General features: G+C 40.7%; 2 protein-coding genes across 3 annotated transcripts; both read left to right on the top strand.

Moving 5' to 3' along the window:
• The first annotated feature begins 366 nt into the window (after positions 1-366).
• Positions 367-7,597, top strand: zgc:136858 (uncharacterized protein LOC678543 homolog). The gene is made up of 19 exons (XM_061035762.1): positions 367-501; positions 956-1,057; positions 1,160-1,274; positions 1,355-1,529; positions 2,067-2,178; positions 2,556-2,662; positions 3,107-3,233; positions 3,513-3,633; positions 3,734-3,819; positions 3,997-4,133; positions 4,210-4,269; positions 4,368-4,431; positions 4,511-4,605; positions 4,691-4,819; positions 5,839-5,953; positions 6,044-6,181; positions 6,339-6,505; positions 6,582-6,664; positions 6,839-7,597. The coding sequence occupies exons 2-19, from the start codon at positions 979-981 to the stop codon at positions 7,032-7,034; spliced, it is 2,106 nt and encodes a 701-aa protein (XP_060891745.1). The 5' UTR covers positions 367-501; positions 956-978; the 3' UTR covers positions 7,035-7,597.
• Positions 7,598-8,135: 538 nt separating this feature from the next.
• On the top strand, positions 8,136-18,060 carry cnot4a (CCR4-NOT transcription complex, subunit 4a). Of its 2 annotated transcripts, none has more exons than XM_061035770.1 (13): positions 8,136-8,382; positions 10,376-10,550; positions 10,816-11,013; positions 11,322-11,408; positions 11,720-11,821; positions 11,987-12,112; positions 12,213-12,337; positions 12,423-12,629; positions 12,716-12,773; positions 12,866-13,121; positions 14,380-14,874; positions 15,134-15,367; positions 16,106-18,060. In XM_061035770.1, the coding sequence occupies exons 2-13, from the start codon at positions 10,377-10,379 to the stop codon at positions 16,432-16,434; spliced, it is 2,391 nt and encodes a 796-aa protein (XP_060891753.1). In that variant the 5' UTR covers positions 8,136-8,382; position 10,376; the 3' UTR covers positions 16,435-18,060. The 2 variants fall into 2 exon arrangements, with proteins under 2 accessions (XP_060891753.1, XP_060891752.1); XM_061035769.1 differs by having other exon boundaries at positions 10,328-10,550.
• Positions 18,061-18,275: the final 215 nt, after the last annotated feature.

The raw sequence follows: 18,275 nt of genomic DNA, 5'->3' as shown, positions 1-18,275 counted from the left end.
TTAATAAATAGTCTATACTTCAGTAGTACAGAGTGTGCTTTTAGAAATAAGGTCATTATAACATTTGTTTAAAAGGCACTTTCACAGATGGGTTAATTTACCTCTTATGCACTCAGAGTCATTGATGAGGTGAAAGACAAAGCGGGCAATACTCGGCAAAGCATCTGCTGTCTAGAATTGATTGACACTTTTCATTTTTACTTTTAACTTTGTGTCTCAGGTGAGTCACTCTCAATGTGATCCATGTTAACTATAGCTGAGCTGAGTGCTTACATTCAGTGAGAAAAAAAAAGAGACAACAATCAGCTCAGGAATGTGGATGTCAGTTTCTGAGAGTGGCCCCAAAAAAGGGGGGAGGGTGGTGGGAACAAAGTGGAGAACTGGAGCAAAGAAAATCCTCACCATGGCTGAGCTGGACGTGTGCCTTGTAGTGACAAAAAACACTCTGTAGGGTGCGATTCAAGCGGAAAGCTGCTTCGATTTTAACTTAAAGAAGCAGAGGTATGTTGTTTATTGTTTAGATTTTGACAAGGAAGTCATTGTGTTCAATATATTTCCTTCGTGGAAGTTGATCTCAGATTTTTAGAATGTGTTGGATACATCATGAAAAGTTCTCTGTAAAATGAAGGAGGTTTAAAAAGTACATTTAGGAGTAGAATTTGTTATTAAAGCTGTAGTTTTTGAATGTCCACTGTAAATGGGGAATGGTTTTCTATACCCAGTCTCTTTTTTAAGTCTAAAACCTTTTTGGACTTTTTAAATCTTCAAAACTGTTCTACAAACATTCAAATCATTACTAAATCCCAGATTTTTGTTTGTACCTGTCTATAAGGACGAGGAGCACTGGAGTGGAGAAGTAGCCTCTGTTAAATCAGCCTGAAAGCAGTGAAACAGCTTTGACTTTGATGTATCAGTTGACTACACAGAATTTTATTTTATTTTTTTATGCTTTCAGGATTTTCCTAAAATCTGAACAGAATGAGACTCCTGAAGAGAGCGTCTGCACTCATCCTGCGGCGAGGCATCAGAACGTATCAGAGCAGATTGTCCCAAAATGGTAAATAATAATATATGTCTTACATTTCATCTCAAATGATACACACAATTTAAGACAAATTGATCATTGAAATAAGATTGATTTTGAACCCTCCTCTCGTAGACGGCCTCTTCAGAGTTCATACGCCTGTGTCACAGGCTCTGGCAGAAAACAAACCTGTGGTCGCACTCGAGAGCACAATCATCACACATGGGATGCCCTATCCACACAACCTGAGGTACACCTTTTAAAGGCTCATCAATCTGTTATACCTGCAGCACAAACTGGTTTTTAATCCTTGCTGGTGAATCAACACAGAACAGCCAAGGAGGTGGAGGCCATTGTGAGAGCTGAAGGAGCCACTCCGGCCACAGTCGCAGTGATTGATGGTGAGGTCCATATCGGTCTGTCCTCGGAGGAGCTCGACCACCTCGCCCGCTGTGAGAGCTCCCTGAAGGTGTCCCGACGTGATCTGCCCTACGTCATCAGCAAGGTGAGACACCAACACACTCAGCGCCAGCTTTGGAAGAAGTATTAAGGTCCTCTAGTAAAAGAATCACAATCTCGATTTAACGACTTCAAATATAGGGCTGAAAGTAATTTTTTTCCGAACCTCAATAATACATTTGATTTATGTTTTTGCAATTTTGCATGAAATTGATGATTACTAAAACAGCCGCCCATTCTTTTCTGTCAATCATCTCATTAATAAATCTGCTTGTCTTAACAGCTGTACTTATATATATATATATATATACTGATGAATACTTGAATTTGATGAAATTTATGAAAGTAAATATTTAAAAGTGTCTAAAGCTATGAAAGTGTTTCTGTAAACGGAAAGGAGATGATTTCTCTTCTGACTTGTTGAGGAGTAGAACTGAAAAGTGAAATGAAAAGCAGGACAAAATAGAGAAAAGACAAGATTGTTTAACTTGTACTTTGATAAAACAAAAAGTGGTCATGCATATTTACTGACTTTTTTATTTACGTAGGTGTCTGGAATGTTTTCCTCTTTGTTTTTTCTCAGGGTCTCTCTGGAGGAACTACCGTGTCAGCCACTATGATCGCAGCACATCAAGCTGGCATCCCTGTCTTTGTCACAGGGGGCATCGGAGGGGTTCACAGAGACGGAGAGAACAGTAAAGAGAGAGTTTTGTTTATCATTCTTTTAAATACTAACTTACTTTTCCCTTCACACCACGGACACAAACAAAGTGGCTGATTTGTTGGTGGCCTGACAAAGAGTAACAAAGAGTAACGTTTCCTCTCTGTGTCTATTTGATGACAAAGACATTTGACAGAGATGAGGATGCAAATATGATTCAGATTAGGTCATATTTAAAGCTATTATTTCATTCTGAGGAATGAAGGACACCAAAAACTGTCAGAGCAGTTCATTTGTGTCTTTGTTATGTTGGAAAGCATACTTCCATGTATGTTATTTGAAGAGTATTACAAAGTGTATTGTGTGCAAAGGCTCTAAATGATTCACTACAGTTATTGGTTATTTCTTCAGGTCTGGACATCAGCGCAGATCTCACAGAGCTTGGCAGGACTCCCATTGCCGTGGTCTCTGCTGGAGTCAAATCTATTCTGGACATCGGTCGCACCCTGGAGTTCCTTGTAAGAATCTTATAAATAATAAAGTAAATGTCATCACTGAACAATGTTTGATGTAAGGGCACCTCTCTCAGTCAAACATGGAAAAGATATCTCCATGTTTTTATATTGGCTTTTAGTAGCTTTGTTCAATTTTGTTTACCAAAAATGATTTTTGTTCTTTTTTATTTGTGGAGCCTCAATAACAAAACATGATAGACAGGGTTTTTTAGAACATGCATACATAGAATAGGACAACCCTTATGTCCTAAAGATAAGGAAAAAGGCGAAAGTGGAATGTGTGACGAATATGACGCAAGAAGATTCTACATGATGTTTTCTCTTTGTATAAGTCTATGCTACATTTTAATTTAGAGAATTGAAAAAAGACAGATGTTGAGCAAAGGGGTGTTGAAGGGGAGCAGGTGGACTTATATTTATCTGCTTTTATTTTGCATCTTCTCTTAGGAGACGCAGGGTGTCTGCGTAGCCACTTACGGGGCATCAAAGAATTTCCCAGCCTTCTTCTCTCCACAAAGTGGATTCACTTCTCCATACCAAGTTTGGGACCCCGAGGAGGCTGCAAAACTCATTTGTATGTCACCTTTTTTAAATCCTCAACATTGATTTCTACTTTGACCTTAAAGATGTGGAGGTCATACAGATAAACTTTAAAGGGCGCTACATTAAATGGTAAAATAAGACAATACTTAAAATCATCATAAATCTGAAAAAAAAAAGAGGTGAGAGGATGGCTTTAAAAATAAGCTTAAAGAAGTGACCTAACAGATGAAAGTACATTTAGACCCCAAACTCTGTGAAAGCAAAATAACAAAAATATGTTTTCATGGATGTTGATGTGTGTGTTTTGCAGTGAGCACTCTGTCTCTGGGTCTGCAGAGCGGTGTCCTGATCGCCGTGCCGATCCCAGAGGAGCATGCAGCAGCCGGCCAGCAGATAGAGGAAGCCATACAGACTGCAGTGACAGAGGCGAGGTGCAGAAAGTATCTGTGAGCTGTGATCTGCTGTGAATCAAACAAAGTGTTGATATCAGCTGAAAAAAAAGTTATCTTTGTCTATCTATTTTTGACTCAGAGCTAGAGGTATAACAGGAAGAGATGTGACGCCGTTCATTCTTCAAAAGGTCAACGAGATGACGAAAGGAAAGTCCCTCCAGGCCAGTATCCTTCTGAGAATCTGAGTTAAAGAGTTAAAGAACATTGACTGTATTTAAATAATGTGAGTACAAAAAAAGGCACAAAGAAGATTGTTGTCTTGGCCAGCAGGTGTATGTTGCAGTGCAGTGGCTTCTGATGTTTTATAAAACCTGAAATGTCCTTATCCTGTCATGCTCCCAGACATTGCTCTCATTCATAACAATGCAAAAGTTGGAAGTCAGATAGCCTGCACACTGTCAAAACAAACCAGTGAGAGATTGACAAGAGGCGGGACTCATCGTTATGGAAAGCACTCGTCTGACTCAGAATCAGAAATTGTAAGTGCAAACACAACGGAGGAGTGGTTTCTATTTTTATATTATCAATATTTATTTAAATATTGTGTTTTCCCAGGTTGTCATAGGAGGGATAAATGTAGATTTTATTGCGAAAGGAAAAACCGAATCACTGATTGTAAGTTTCATTTATAGCACATACAGTATGAATACTCAACACTGCATTTCCATGTTAGACTGTTTAATAATGGTTATGAAATGTTTTGCCTCTTTCAGTTTGGACAGACAAACCCAGGAAGTGTGTGTCAGTCATTTGGCGGTGTAGGAAGGAACATTGCAGGTTTGTTTTTTTTATCTGATTATGTTCATGCACATCAAATCTGATTGTCTCACTCACGTCTTTGCTTCTTTCCTTCAAGACTCCCTGAGTCGACTAGGCTGCAGACCTCTGCTCATCTCAGCTACTGGAGCTGATTCCCACAGTGATGCAGTGTTTAACTACTGTAAACACATGGTATGTAACATCAGCAACCGATGAGTCCTAAACAGGATTATAATCCCCTTTACATAAACCTGTAATTTCTCTTTTTTTCTCTAAGAACATAAGTGGTGTGGCGAGGCTAGAAGATCAAAGCACAGCCACGTACTGTGTTGTTATCGGTGAGAGTGGAGAAATGAGTCTCGGATTGGGAGATATGGACATACACGAGCAAATCACAGAGCAGTTTGTAAGTTTTAACTACATATTTATTTATTATTTTTTATGCAAGGTTAAGGCTAGACCAAGCTTTTTGATACTGCACATTTATACTCATTTATTATTGAAATATATAATCTGCAAGGTTTCTATCACACCATACCCATATTTAGATTCATATTAGACTAACTACTTATTGACTCACACAGACCTTGTGCTTAATAAGAAGTTACCAAAATCATCTGGTTTGCATCTTGAAGCCGTATTCAAGACTTTTAAACCTCCATTCTGTCTAATGGCCACTAGGAGGCAACTCTAACTCTTTACACTGTGAGTAAAGGACAGGGCTCAATTTGTAACTGATTTATTGACTCAGTGCTTAGTTAACCCTATGAGACCAAAATGTTGGAATTGGAAAGTTTTTACTTCTTCTTTTTTGTGAGCTTTTAAGCTAAATTTGTTTTGTTATAATATCGGGCCTCACTGGGAGCCGAATTACCTGGACTCACATCATCCAAACATTACACAGAACAAACAACAGTTAATGTGCTGGGTTGTTAGCTTAACAACCAGTTAACCCGTTTTCAAATGTATTAATAAACACTCACTAGTCGTGTTTGTTTTTATATATAATCATATTTCATAGAAAAATATGTAATATGTATTTTTTTTAAACAGTTTTCAGCCTGTGGTTGACTTCTCAGATATTTCTTTAGGTCAGCTAAAGTTGATACTGAATATTTCACCTATGGTTCTCTGAGGTTAACAGTGTTCTTCAAAGCAGCCAGACTTTCATTTATTACATCATGGACCCATTGAGAAAAACTGACAATTAAGCAGTGTTTCCCAAGAGAAGATACAAACATGCAGACAACAAGTTATTGATTGAATATTGAATTAACATAATAACATTAACATAATTTGTTTCCCACTGTCAGTATTTTACAATTCCTCAAATGTCTTGTTGTCCCCAGGAATGAACCTCTTGTTTTAAACATTAGCACCTTAATTTCATCATTCTATTCTTTAAATAGTTATCTTTTTTTACAGGTGTCTCGGTTTGAGAAGCAGATTTCTTCAGCCACTCTTGTTTGCCTGGATGGAAACATTCCTGTCACCACCATCAACTACATTTGCTCAGTCGCTGCTAAACACAACATCAATAGTAAGCACACAGTGACGGATGCTAAATGATCCTAATGATGAACAAAAGCTTTCATTGATTGTAACACAATGCACTGGGTTTGTGTCACAGTTTGGTATGAGCCCACTGATTCAGAAAAGGCCTGCAAGCCTTTCCTCTCAGACGCCTGGAAGTCTCTGTCGTATTCATCCCCAAACCTGGCAGAGCTGTTCACCATGAACAAAACCCTGGGCCTCCCAACGCCTGAAGGTGAACTATATTTATTTATAAGTATCTGAAGCTTAAGCTGTGGACTTCTTTTACTCACTCGTGCCCAGGGGAAGTTTTAACAGGCTGAGTTCTTGTGAAAAAAATAGAAAGAGTTAGACTGAAACTGAGGATGTGCTTTTGTCTTGTGGGGGTGCAGTGCTTCCGAGCTCTCCTGACAAGGTGCTGAGTGCAGCTGTTGCTCTCTCACGCCCCCTCCTGGAGCATCTGCACTGTCTCGTGGTGACTCTTGGGGCAAATGGGGTGTTGGTGTGTGGAGAGCATGAAGCAGGCTCGGTCAACATGCAGCCAAGAAAACAGAAGAGGGTAAGAAAAATATTTGTTTTAGATGATGACGGTGTTAATTTCCATGGAAGTGAACGTGATGACCTTGTGTTTACAGAGGAGGCAGCTCTGTGCTCTTCACTTTCCAGCGGTGACTGTGACAGCAGAGGAGACGGTGAATGTGTCAGGAGCAGGAGACAGGTGCTTTACCATACCTTCTTCCTTTTGGCTATTCCTTCTATTTTCCTTTACTAACTCGCTCTGAATCACTTTGACCTATTTCTCTCCCTATTCCTGTCACACATATCTATCAGTCAAAAAGTCAAAGAGAAAAACCCTCTCAGCTAAAGTTGCCCTCTCGCTCTCTGTTTTCAGCCTTGCAGGAGCGTTAATGGCTGGGATCCTCCAGCAGCGAGACACAGACAGCTGTGTTCGGATGGGACTCCTTGCTGCAAGGCTCTCCCTGATATCCTCGCACCCGATCGCCCCCACACTCACTTCACACTCAGTGGATCCCAACAAAGTTCAGACTCCCTCTTGGCCAAAACCCAGCTTCATGTGGATAGATTAAAAATATTTTAGTTTTGAAACTTTACTATATAAACTTTTGAAGGTTGGATGTGTTGTGCATATTGAGTTCACTTTATTTCTATTTTTGGATCCTTTTTCTCCGAATGCAACATAGTGACTGAGCAATTGAACATCATTTTAAGGATTATTTTTGGGGCTTTTGCCTTTTTTTGGAGAAAGCTAAAGCTAAAGATAGACAGGAACTGAGTTGAGAGAGATGGGGGGGGGGGGGTGACACTGTGCAATGAGGACTGTTACATCTATTGATGGGGTGCCTGCTCTACCAACTGACTTCAAACCAGCAGCCCATGAAAAACATTTTAAAACAAAAGTGAAGAGAATAAAAAGCCAATTTGACTACTGTAATGCGAACAAAGAAATGTAATTGAAATGATAATTGTTGTGGTTTTTGGTTGTCTCAATTCTGCTTGACTTCATGAAAACAAATTCTTGCAAATAAATTTTGAAACATAAATACAAGGGTTGTATTTTTCTCATGTTACATTTTAACAACAGCGGTGGACGAAGCAGTCAGGCCAAATTCTTAAGCTAAATTGTGTTTTTTAAGTTCTGGATTCTAATTTTCCTTCAGTAAAGGAAAAAAAATAAAGGCACTTTTGCGCCAAATGTACCATTTCAGAGTGCTTCAGACTAAAGATACATTATCAGGCGGGGATGTTACTTTTCTGCTGATTGAGGTCGAGGTCATTGAACTACTTCAGATACTGCGGGGACATTTTGTGTGAAGCAAACATAGTTATGAGCTGACACTGTTTTGCATTAAAAATGGATCCTTAGTTAAAGTTAAAGAATAAAAAAAATCTATTTGTAGAAACAATTTTTTTTTTAAATCCTATTAAAATGCTATAAATTTGAATTGCATTTTATTGTTACTGTTTGTTTTAAACTTCAGTATAGCACAACTACTCCAAAAAAATATCTTTATTTCGCAACATTTTAGCATTCTGCCTTTATTAACTCCTCTACATTCTTGTCGGAAACGTGTCCCTCACCTCAGCCTGCATTAAATCGCTGAAAACTCCACTTCCCACAAAGCACCTCGCCACCTTGCGCAGACTCAATGGAATTCAACACTTGCCCCATTCCCTCCTCCCTACTTTAATGCTAGCTAAGATGGTGGTTAGAGCGTAAATTGTCTCTACAATACCAAGAAAAGAAAGGGGCAAAACATCTCTATAGCCTTTTAATTACAACAGAACATCACATCTACGGTTATATTACATGACCGTGTATAGAATTTTTGACATTTCAGATATATTGGCTCGCAGTCCCCGCCCAATTTTGGTGTGACTCCCTCGGAGTGGAATCCTAAGCTAAATACGGACAGGGTAAGTAACGCTAACGGATAGAGGCTACACAGGTTAGCCAGCCTTCACTGTCCCTCTTTAAATAAAGGACAGATCGTTCTGTAACGTTTCAACAACTCATATTGGCGTTTCCTCGAGCTCATTAGATCAACCCCCAGGTAATCTCACTGTCATGCGGATAATGTCAGGTGTTTATAGTGTCTAAAACTTGCCTCCAGTGCAGCGTTAGCTTGCGTAGGCCGCGTCGTAAGCCTCCGTGCGTTATGATGATAATGTAGCATGTTAGCTACGCCGAGGCTAGCGGTGAGCAGAAAAAAAAAGCCAAGCTGTCAGTTAATAAGCAGGCGAAAAATGTTGTATTCGTTTTAATACATCATCACACTGTCGATATCACGTTGTTATTCCTCACTGCAAGTTCTGGTTCTGTGATAAAACTTTGATTTGCTTCTGCGGTCTTGTTAATAGTTTACACCGGCTTCTTCTTTTTTTTAATTTTTTTTTTTTTATACCAATTCGCTGCTAATGTTAGCTTAGCTTAATGTTAGTCAAATAACATCTGTCATAATGTACAGTACCAGAAAGCTGAAGTTACAGCCTGGCTAACAAAAGCTGAATATTACGTCCTTCTACACGATTGGTAGCAAATCAGTTGATATCTGCGAGCTGAAGCTTTAAACGTGATGTTCTTGTACGGGGGGGTTAATTATTAGACAGATTGTGTCTGTGATGTTGGCGTTTTTTCCTGTGATCGTTTTATTCAAATGAAAGGTTTTTACTCATCAGGGTTTTTGTCATTGACTTCGTCTGCCGGCATCAGTGTTGTCACGTTAATTATAACGCAGTTTATTCTCAGACGTCTATCATGACGTGTAGTCCTGTCAACACCTGAAAGAGACCACAACATCCGCATTACCACATTACCACATTAAATCATGACCGCTCTTTTTATGCTTTTTGTTTCCTGATAAATACAGCCAGTGGCCTTCAAATTAAACACGACAAGCTTAAAACAACTAAGTCCTCAAACCTTCATGGAGGTTTGTAATCTTGGCTTGAAAATATTAAAGGGATGCTTTGAGTTTTCTGCTCATGTTTTTGCTCTGTTGAAAGACAGACAGTTATTCTCAGGTGTTTGGTTTCGACTTTTAAAACACTTATGATTCACATTTTAACCTGTTGAAACAAATCAAATGATGACACTTTTTTTTTTTCAAATAACCAAAGCAATGATATATCCATCAAAACTCATGTCAATTACATCATGTGGACTGAGTTGTGCTTTTTGTGTAATTTACTGAGTGTTTTCTGATTTTTGATAAAACATTAGAAATGTGTCTGCAATGCTGCATTTTGCACGTTTTGCACATTCAACAACAGCCTCCAAAAGTACAATACAATGAAATCAATAATAATAATAATAACTTTATTTATATAGCACCTTTTTAAAAACACAGGTTTACAAAGTGCTTTGACAAACAAGAACAAAGCAAACTAAACCAAACGCAGAAGAACATTAACAACAGTAAGAATATAACAGATGCAAAATACTAAGACTAATTAAATACAATTCAACAGAAAAGAACCCAAAGTGCAACAATACCCAACACAATTAAATCAACTCTTCATAATAGAGCTTTACTATAATAATAATAATAATAATAATAATAATAGAGCTTTACAAATAAACAAAAAACAAGTGTCCATCAAGACAGATTGGTTACATAAGACTGCAGCAGGTAAGCTACGTGGACTTAATAAACTTTAGTGGGATAATTTTTCTGCTGCCAAAGAGGAAAATCTGCATGAAAGAAAGTGTGACCATGGTGGTCATAAAGTCAGCTTCAGATGTTACAGTAAACCATCCCACTGTCCAAATATCTAGTTAATAGAAAGAGTAGGTTCAGTTGATGTTATTTTCAGTCATTGTTATGGAGGTATTATACTTAGACTATGTATGTTCTCTTAGCCCTGTGCTCTGTGACCAGCTTCAAAACTCACCCTCACTGCGCCATAGGATGTCCCACAGCCCTGAAATGAAGGACGACCCCATGGAGTGCCCTCTGTGCATGGAGCCACTGGAGATTGATGACGTCAATTTCTTCCCCTGCACCTGCGGCTATCAGATTTGCCGCTTCTGTTGGCATCGCATCCGGACAGACGAGAATGGCCTCTGCCCCGCCTGCAGAAAGGTGAGGAAATAAAGAAGGCCACAGAAAAACTTGTCAAAAGTCTGAAAAGAGGGCGTGTGGTTAAGAAATTAGAAATGATAGTAATAATGGTCCTGATGTTGATACAGGCCTTACATAAACTTTTGGTCCTGCTCCTAATGTAGCTGTTTGTTATAAAGGGTACCGGCTTTCTAACATCCTTTACAACGCCCTTTAATTTAAACCAGGAGAATATTTTATTCACATGGCGGAAAACTCAGATTTAAGTGTTTGTGTTTCTGCGTAGCCATACCCAGAGGACCCTGCTGTGTACAAGCCGCTGTCACAGGAGGAGATCCAGAGGATAAAAAACGAGAAGAAGCAGAAACAGAATGAGAAGAAGCAGAAGGTGACAGAAAACCGCAAGCATCTGGCCAGTGTCAGAGTGGTCCAGAGAAACCTGGTGTTCGTGGTGGGACTTTCGCAGCGACTCGCCGACCCTGAGGTGAGTTCTAAAAACTCAGGGACTTTAGCTTCCTCTGCTGGTATTTTAGCTGGATGGGGGAAAAAAGACTGTAAATACTGGTACCAGCTACTTCATTTATGTTGAAGGTTTCTGATATGAGCAGATCCAGTGGAAATACTTCAAAGGTGAATGATGTCAATGCACATTTAAAGGTCTGTTAGCCAAAACTCCCACAGAAGCTTAAAGTGTAAGCCTGAGTATGAAAGAGTTTAAAAGACACCCACAACTATGATAAGCAATATTTAGACATATCTCTTTTTTCTCCTTTTGCATGTGTGTGCCTACAGGTCCTAAAACGACCTGAGTATTTTGGCAGGTTTGGGAAAATCCATAAAGTGGTGATAAACAATAGCACATCTTACGCCGGTTCACAGGTAAGAGGGTGAATAGAATAAACAAGCTGTGCTAACAAATGATACGTTTACAGTATTGACAGAACGTTAGAAAATCTTAATTTAATAATAGAAGAACCATTTGACTTCTACAAATTATCTGATTTGTTGTTGTTATTTTTACCTGCATACCTAAAGATATTATTAAAGAAAATTCAGTTAATTGATCAAAGACGAGTAGTCAGTAATTGAACTGTTCATAACAGTGATGGAAAGCCATTGTAAACAGACTTATAAAGCCACAGTAGATCTGTTTGACTTGTATGTTTACTTTAACTTTTACATGTCCTTAGGGGCCCAGTGCCAGCGCTTATGTCACTTATATCCGCTCTGAAGATGCCCTCAGAGCAATACAGTGTGTGAACAATGTGGTTGTTGATGGTAGAACACTCAAGGTAAGGAGTTAACACAAAATATTTAGCTCAACATTGTTTTCTTATTTTTGTGTCTATGTGATTTTTCTTGTATTAAACAACCTTCATTTTAAAAATAGTACAACTTAGCGTTCCCATGAAGCAAAGTCCTGAAGTCAGAGTTTGTCTTTCTGTCTGTCTGTGCAGGCTTCCTTAGGCACAACAAAATACTGCAGTTACTTTCTTAAAAGTATGCAGTGTCCCAAACCTGATTGTATGTATCTACACGAGCTGGGGGATGAAGCAGCTAGCTTTACTAAAGAGGAGATGCAGGTAAGTGGTGGTCTAACATTGATGAATGTGTGTCGATTGTGGTTCATTCTCTGTTTGTTAATAAAATGGTCAATGTTGACTCGTGTTGTGTTTTCTTCAGGCGGGGAAACATCAAGAGTATGAGCAGAAACTCCTTCAAGACCTCTATAAAATTAACCCTAGCTTTCTACAACCTCCAGCATGTGGAACAGACAAGTCAAAGAGTAAACCCAACTCCACACAGAGGTTGGTTCATCTTCTGGTCCAGACTTCCAACAGTGTAACTTGATTATTCTGCTAATCTTGATTTTTCTCTCCTGCTTTGTACCAGATCCAACAGTAGCAATGGTAAAGATGGTTGGCCAACGCTGTCAGGACACAATAAACTGGCCAACGGCCTTTCAGAAGACCGCAAGTCTCCTCCGTTGTTAGACTATCTAGACCAAGAAGTACTTGCTTCAGAAGGGCTAGAATCAGAGCTGGGTCCTGGTCAGTGTACCGCCCTGTCTCCCTTCTCCTCTAACTGTGACAGTAACAGGTAATAAAGACCACTTGTCAACAAAAGCACCTTTAAGACTTTAGTTGTCAACCTGTTTTTGATTATCTAAGTGTGTCTCTCTGCAGTCCCAGTGACAAACCTCCAGAGTCAATCGGAATGGTGAATGGCGAGACTTTACAACAGGTACAAAAACCTCAACTTAATGATACATAAATGAAGGTGTACCAGGTCTGACAAGGACAATCTCAAGCTTCTGCCCTCCTCTCTTCTTTCAGGTACCAACCAGTGAATCCCCCTCTCCTCCCCCTGGTCTAACCAAGCCCAGCCTGGTGGTGCCTATCAGCGTGTCAGACCTCACAGCCCGGTCACCCTTTGAAGGCGCGGCAGCAGAGTCCCAGTCGCTCTTTTCAGACAACAGTAACTTCAGACATCCTAACCCACTCCCTGCTGGCCTGCCCCCCTTCCCTAGCTCCCCTCGCGGCAGTTCAGACTGGCCCATGACCCCTGAACCACAGAGCCTCTTCACATCAGGTAATCACCAAAGTTTAACGTTTTTGATTGATTATGCCTTTTCTCTCATTAATTTTGTGTTTTCTTTGTTGCATATATTATACAATGTATCATAATGCTTCAAATGTTAATGTTGTTTCATCAACACCCAAATATTAGCTGGGACCGAGTCAAAACAGTTTTTTATGTTCAATGAGTCATCGGTCCTGACTGGATGACGTATTTCTGTCATTTAAGTAGAGGAGAAACATCTGTGTGTGTGTAAGCTTTAGATTCTGAAAGAAGAACAATACAATCAGAGGGGTGGAGTGTTTATGTAAATCCATAATATTATCAACTTTATTTATCTGCCTTCTAAGGGCCTAAGGTGTTAGAAACATAAATAAATAAATATGCAAACAAACTATGTTGTTGTGAAAAAATAACACACGATTGTTTAACAGTCAAAAGGAGACAGAATGAGTTGCTTGAATGTAAATTATAAACCATTAGAAACATATGAAGTATGAAATGAATGATGTTACATAAAACAGCATTTAAGAAGGGATTCAGATATCCTCTCCTGGAGTTGACAAAATCCCTCAAAACACAACTCTGTTAATCAAGATGCATTGTTAAAAGTTTTTTTCCCATATTATAATCCTGGCATACCCTTGAAAGGCCTCAGGTGTGAGTCTGTCCCTTCGTTTGAATTTATTACACAGGACCTTTTATTCAAAAATCGATCCCCCTCTCATTCTGCACCGCCACTATTAATAAACATAATGACATTGAGATATGAGTTTTCATCTGGACTTCATTATCAAACAGATTATTATGAGTTCCTAGCGTTAAATCAACCTTCGGCCTGAACAGCACGATCTGGCAAGTGAAAGGGAAACTTCTCTTCTGATGCTCCTTGTTTCTGTAGAAAGACCTCGCTTCATGATGCTATTTTTTTATCCTTTCAAACAGTGAAGCTTGAAACCATGCTGGTTTTAATCTGTATTATAGAGATTGTCTTTGGTGCACTGAAGTTTCAAAGTGAAAATGCTCAGCCAGCATGACGATTGTCTCCTGAAATGTCTTGTTGCACATTAAACATCACATGCACATGTTGAAAATGTAAAAATTAACTTGATTGTTATTTTCCTGTTAAAAACTTGATTTTAAATGGAGGGACATGTATGAACAGAATGTTGATTCACATAACGAAGTCAAAGAAATTCCATGATTTGTCCATGAAGACATTGAGCATTTAGCACCAATCCAGTAACTCGTCTCTGGTCTTCTCTCTCAGACACGATACCAGTGTCTTCTTCCACAGACTGGCAGGCGGCCTTTGGCTTTGGCTCGTCCAGCAAACAACAGGACGATGATTTGGGCTTTGATCCCTTCGACGTCACCCGCAAAGCCTTGGCCGACCTGATAGAGAAGGAGCTGTCGGTGCAGGATCAGAGCCCCTTGTCCCCAGGGCCCTTCTCTCAGGGGACTAACCACGGTCCTGGCCTGCCACTCAACAATCCCAGCACCTCCCACCACTTCCCCAGTGGCCTACCACGCCTCCCCCAGCTCCACCACAGAGCCATCTACAGCTCCTTCAGTTTCCCCGGCAGTCAGAACAGTCAGGCCAGTCAGCAGCAGTCAGCCGCCAGACACCCCTGGATGGGCGTCCCAACAAGAAATAACCTCACACACTTGAACCACTCAGCCAGTGCTGCCTCACACAGTAATTTCCTGGACCTGAATCTGCCCCCTCAGCACAGCACAGGGCTGGGAGGGATCCCCATCTCAGGTACCAGACACTCGGGTCACTGTGGCACCTTTCTTAGTCCTCAGGGAGCACTGCATGTTAAAAAAAAAAAAAGATCAGATGTGTTACATTATCATGTCATTTAATACTACAACATGTGTACAATGTATAGTAGCATTGTGATTCCTGTTTCAATAATTGTTTATTGACCCTATAGAGGACATGCTGGCAAATGCAGTTCTTTATCTGACCACTAGTCCGTGCTCACGGTGAACTGACATTTGTGTTTTCTCTCCTGCAGAAAACAGTGGCTCTATAGACGGCTTAAATGTGAAAGAGTGGCAGGACGGCCTGAGAGCCCTCCTGCCAAACATCAACATCAACTTCGGGGGCCTCCCAAACTCCTCTTCCTCTTCATCCTCCTCATCCTCCAACAGTGTTAACCACATCGGTGGGCCGGTTGGGCCAGCAGGTATCTCACACAGCCTGAGCTGGGACGGCACAGCCAGTTGGATGGACCCTGCCATCATCACAGGTGGAGAATGACTGAAGTTAATATTTCACTGGTGCAATGAGGGACAGGACAGTCTAATTTAAATTCAGTTTATCATTTGTATCAGGAAGGACTGATATTGTTATTGTTTCCTGTAAATACTTAGTTTATAAAGACTAAAGTAAACCCAGAAAATAGGTTAAATATTGATGCTTTGTGTAACATTAAACAACAATGTTGTGATGTCGGAAAGACAAATGTTCATTTTTCATAAAAGTAAGTTAGATTGACCATCTCAGTGTCAGGTTTACTTTTGATTAAAGACTTAATCAGACAAAAAAAATGTTTCCAAAAAGATCATTCTGAAGGAAATGACCAGCTGAAGAATCAGTGTCAAACTGTTGTTGGTTGCCGTCTCAATGACATGACAAAGTAAAGCGTCTTTCATGGAGGAGAGTTTTAGGAGGGTAATGGAGGTTTCTAGCAATTTTGGACAAAATTCTGAAAACAAAATTTTACCATGGAAGAGAATGTCAAATATTCTAGTATTGGTATTTGAATAATACGAAAGCAGAGAGTTTCAGATCTCTAGTTTTAAAAGCTGAAACCAGTAATTGTTTTAATCGTGGTACAAATGTCACAGATTGTCTACAATCCTTAAAAAATGTTTTCACAATATTTTTTGTTTTACTCAAATAGTTTGTGTTAAAAAGTGTCCCCTCCGTATTTCTCTGATCACTCATCTATTCTGTGAACTGTCCCTGGTCACGCCCCCCTCAGGTATACCAGCCACGGCAGGAAACAGTTTAGACTGTCTCCAGGACGACAACCCACCACACTGGCTCAAGTCCCTGCAGGCGCTCACAGAGATGGACGGCCCGGTCGGCTCAGCTGTGCCCACTCCCCAGCCCCTCCACAGCGGCCTCCTCGACGCCCACATCCCCCTCCATCACAGAGCCGCCGGCGGCTGGGCTCCCTACCTGCCCCCTCCCACAGCCAACCCCGCCAGCCAGTTCCACTCCCCTCCCCCCGGCTTCCAGACGGCCTTCAGACCCCCAGGACAGCCTGCCACAGAGCTGCTACAGAGTGCCGCTGTGGACCGCCACTGAACACAGACTACAGCAGACACCCACCCATTCCCCCACTACCGCTTTATATCCACTCATCCTGTACCCCCCTCCCCCCCAATGCAATACACACCAATCTGCAGAGTATGAAAAATGATTAACAAAGTAACAAACATGCTTTCTTTTTTTCTCTTCCTCCTTCCTTTTTGTCTACTCTGAAGGCCTGTTTGGTTTTTTTGTTTGTGGCACACAAGTTCTCATCGTTATCACCCCTTGTCTGCTACCATCACCACTCCTCACATCTAGTTCTTGGCACAACAAGGGGATTAATCATGTAGCTCGCTGTCAACAGAAGAGCACCACAAATGGTAAAGCACCGAGCGCCCAGTGGTGACACAAGAGTAAACTCCACAAACTGGTGAAGAAACAAATTAGGCGGAAGTGAGGTTTTTTTTAAACGTAACTAATGATTAAGCATGAACAACATTTGTGGGTTTTTTTGAAAGTTGAAGTCACGACGAGTTTTTCAGAGGAATGAAGCAAGCTGTGAATCTGCTCTTGAAGCTTTGTCCCAAAGACCCTCATTCTCCCCGCTTTAACAGGAGACTGTGAAACGGTTAACCCTTAAAGCTAAGTTGTGAATCAGGCGAGGTGAGAAAGAGGAAAAAAAACGGGTTGGCACGTCGCTTTTCATTTCTGAGAGTGTTTTTTAATAAGAGTTGACAAAAAGAAGCTGAGATGTGGTTAGCGGAGAGAGAATGCAGATGACACATTGGGGAGTTGAGGGCACAGGCTATGCATGGGCTCCCTGTTAGGTAGGGACACAGATGACCTGCTTGAGAGGCCACTTGGCCCAAATTCCCTTTAGCGGAGGGCTTCGTCCTGCTGGAGGGAAGATTTTGCTGAACCTCTGTATCAGAGGATAGAGCACTGCCTAACTGCAGGGAGCCAGGGCTTTGGGAGACCGTGGCACACATCCTGAGCACTAGGGTTAGACTCAAAGTGCCACTATGTGGTACCTAAAGTAGCTAGCCCCATGATGGACAGCCACCAAGGAGATAAGACAATGACTAGCTGGATGAGGAAATACTAAAGAGGGTAGCAACAGGGTTAACAGGTCCCGTTGTTCGACCCACGAGGGCTTAAACGAGGCCTTAAAACGGACAGACGAGAGAAAGGAACTCGAGTGATTGGAGGAGTCTAGTGTAGATGATTGCTGATAAATATGCAATAATGTATGTGACTTCGGCAACCACATTTGAAAATGTGTCACAAGGGAAGGTGCTGCAAGACAAAACCAAGTGCTGTAGTTGTGAATTACAGAGCTCTCAGCCTTGAAGGATATGAGATCGACCTCTCCAACCACCGCCTTTTTTTCTTTTTTGAAGTCTTAATTCTGATCTGTGTTCTCTCGCTCTCTCTTTCTCCCTCTCTTAGCACCCATTCTCCCTACACAACCCAACCCACCCACCTCCTGCTGTTCCCTATTTAACAGTATTCACAAAAATGAACAAACTCATCCAGGAGACACCAACACAGAGTCATTCAATGGGTTTTAACGTGATGTTGCGAGAAAAAAACAAAAAAACAAAATTGAGGCGCTTAAAAGGAAGTGAACTGTCCTCTGCAGGTCTGGAAAAATGAACCTTAAATAAAACTGAAAACTTAGAGCTGCTCTATGTCTGCTGTTGTGATTCAAGTGTGCATATATAAAATAAATAAATATATAATATAAATATTTGTACCTTTATAGTACTCACCACCATACTGTCCAGAACTTCTGCTCCGGGAAGGTCACTTTATTTACTTCACTCATTGGCGTCATTCCAATGTCTTCCACTAGAGGGCAGATCACTCTGTCAGTGACGAGGCTCTGCAGTCAA

This window comes from Labrus mixtus, chromosome 4, assembly GCF_963584025.1.
Source record: "Labrus mixtus chromosome 4, fLabMix1.1, whole genome shotgun sequence".
Lineage (NCBI taxonomy): Eukaryota > Metazoa > Chordata > Actinopteri > Labriformes > Labridae > Labrus > Labrus mixtus.
This window is presented reverse-complemented; position numbering and strand designations above follow the sequence as displayed.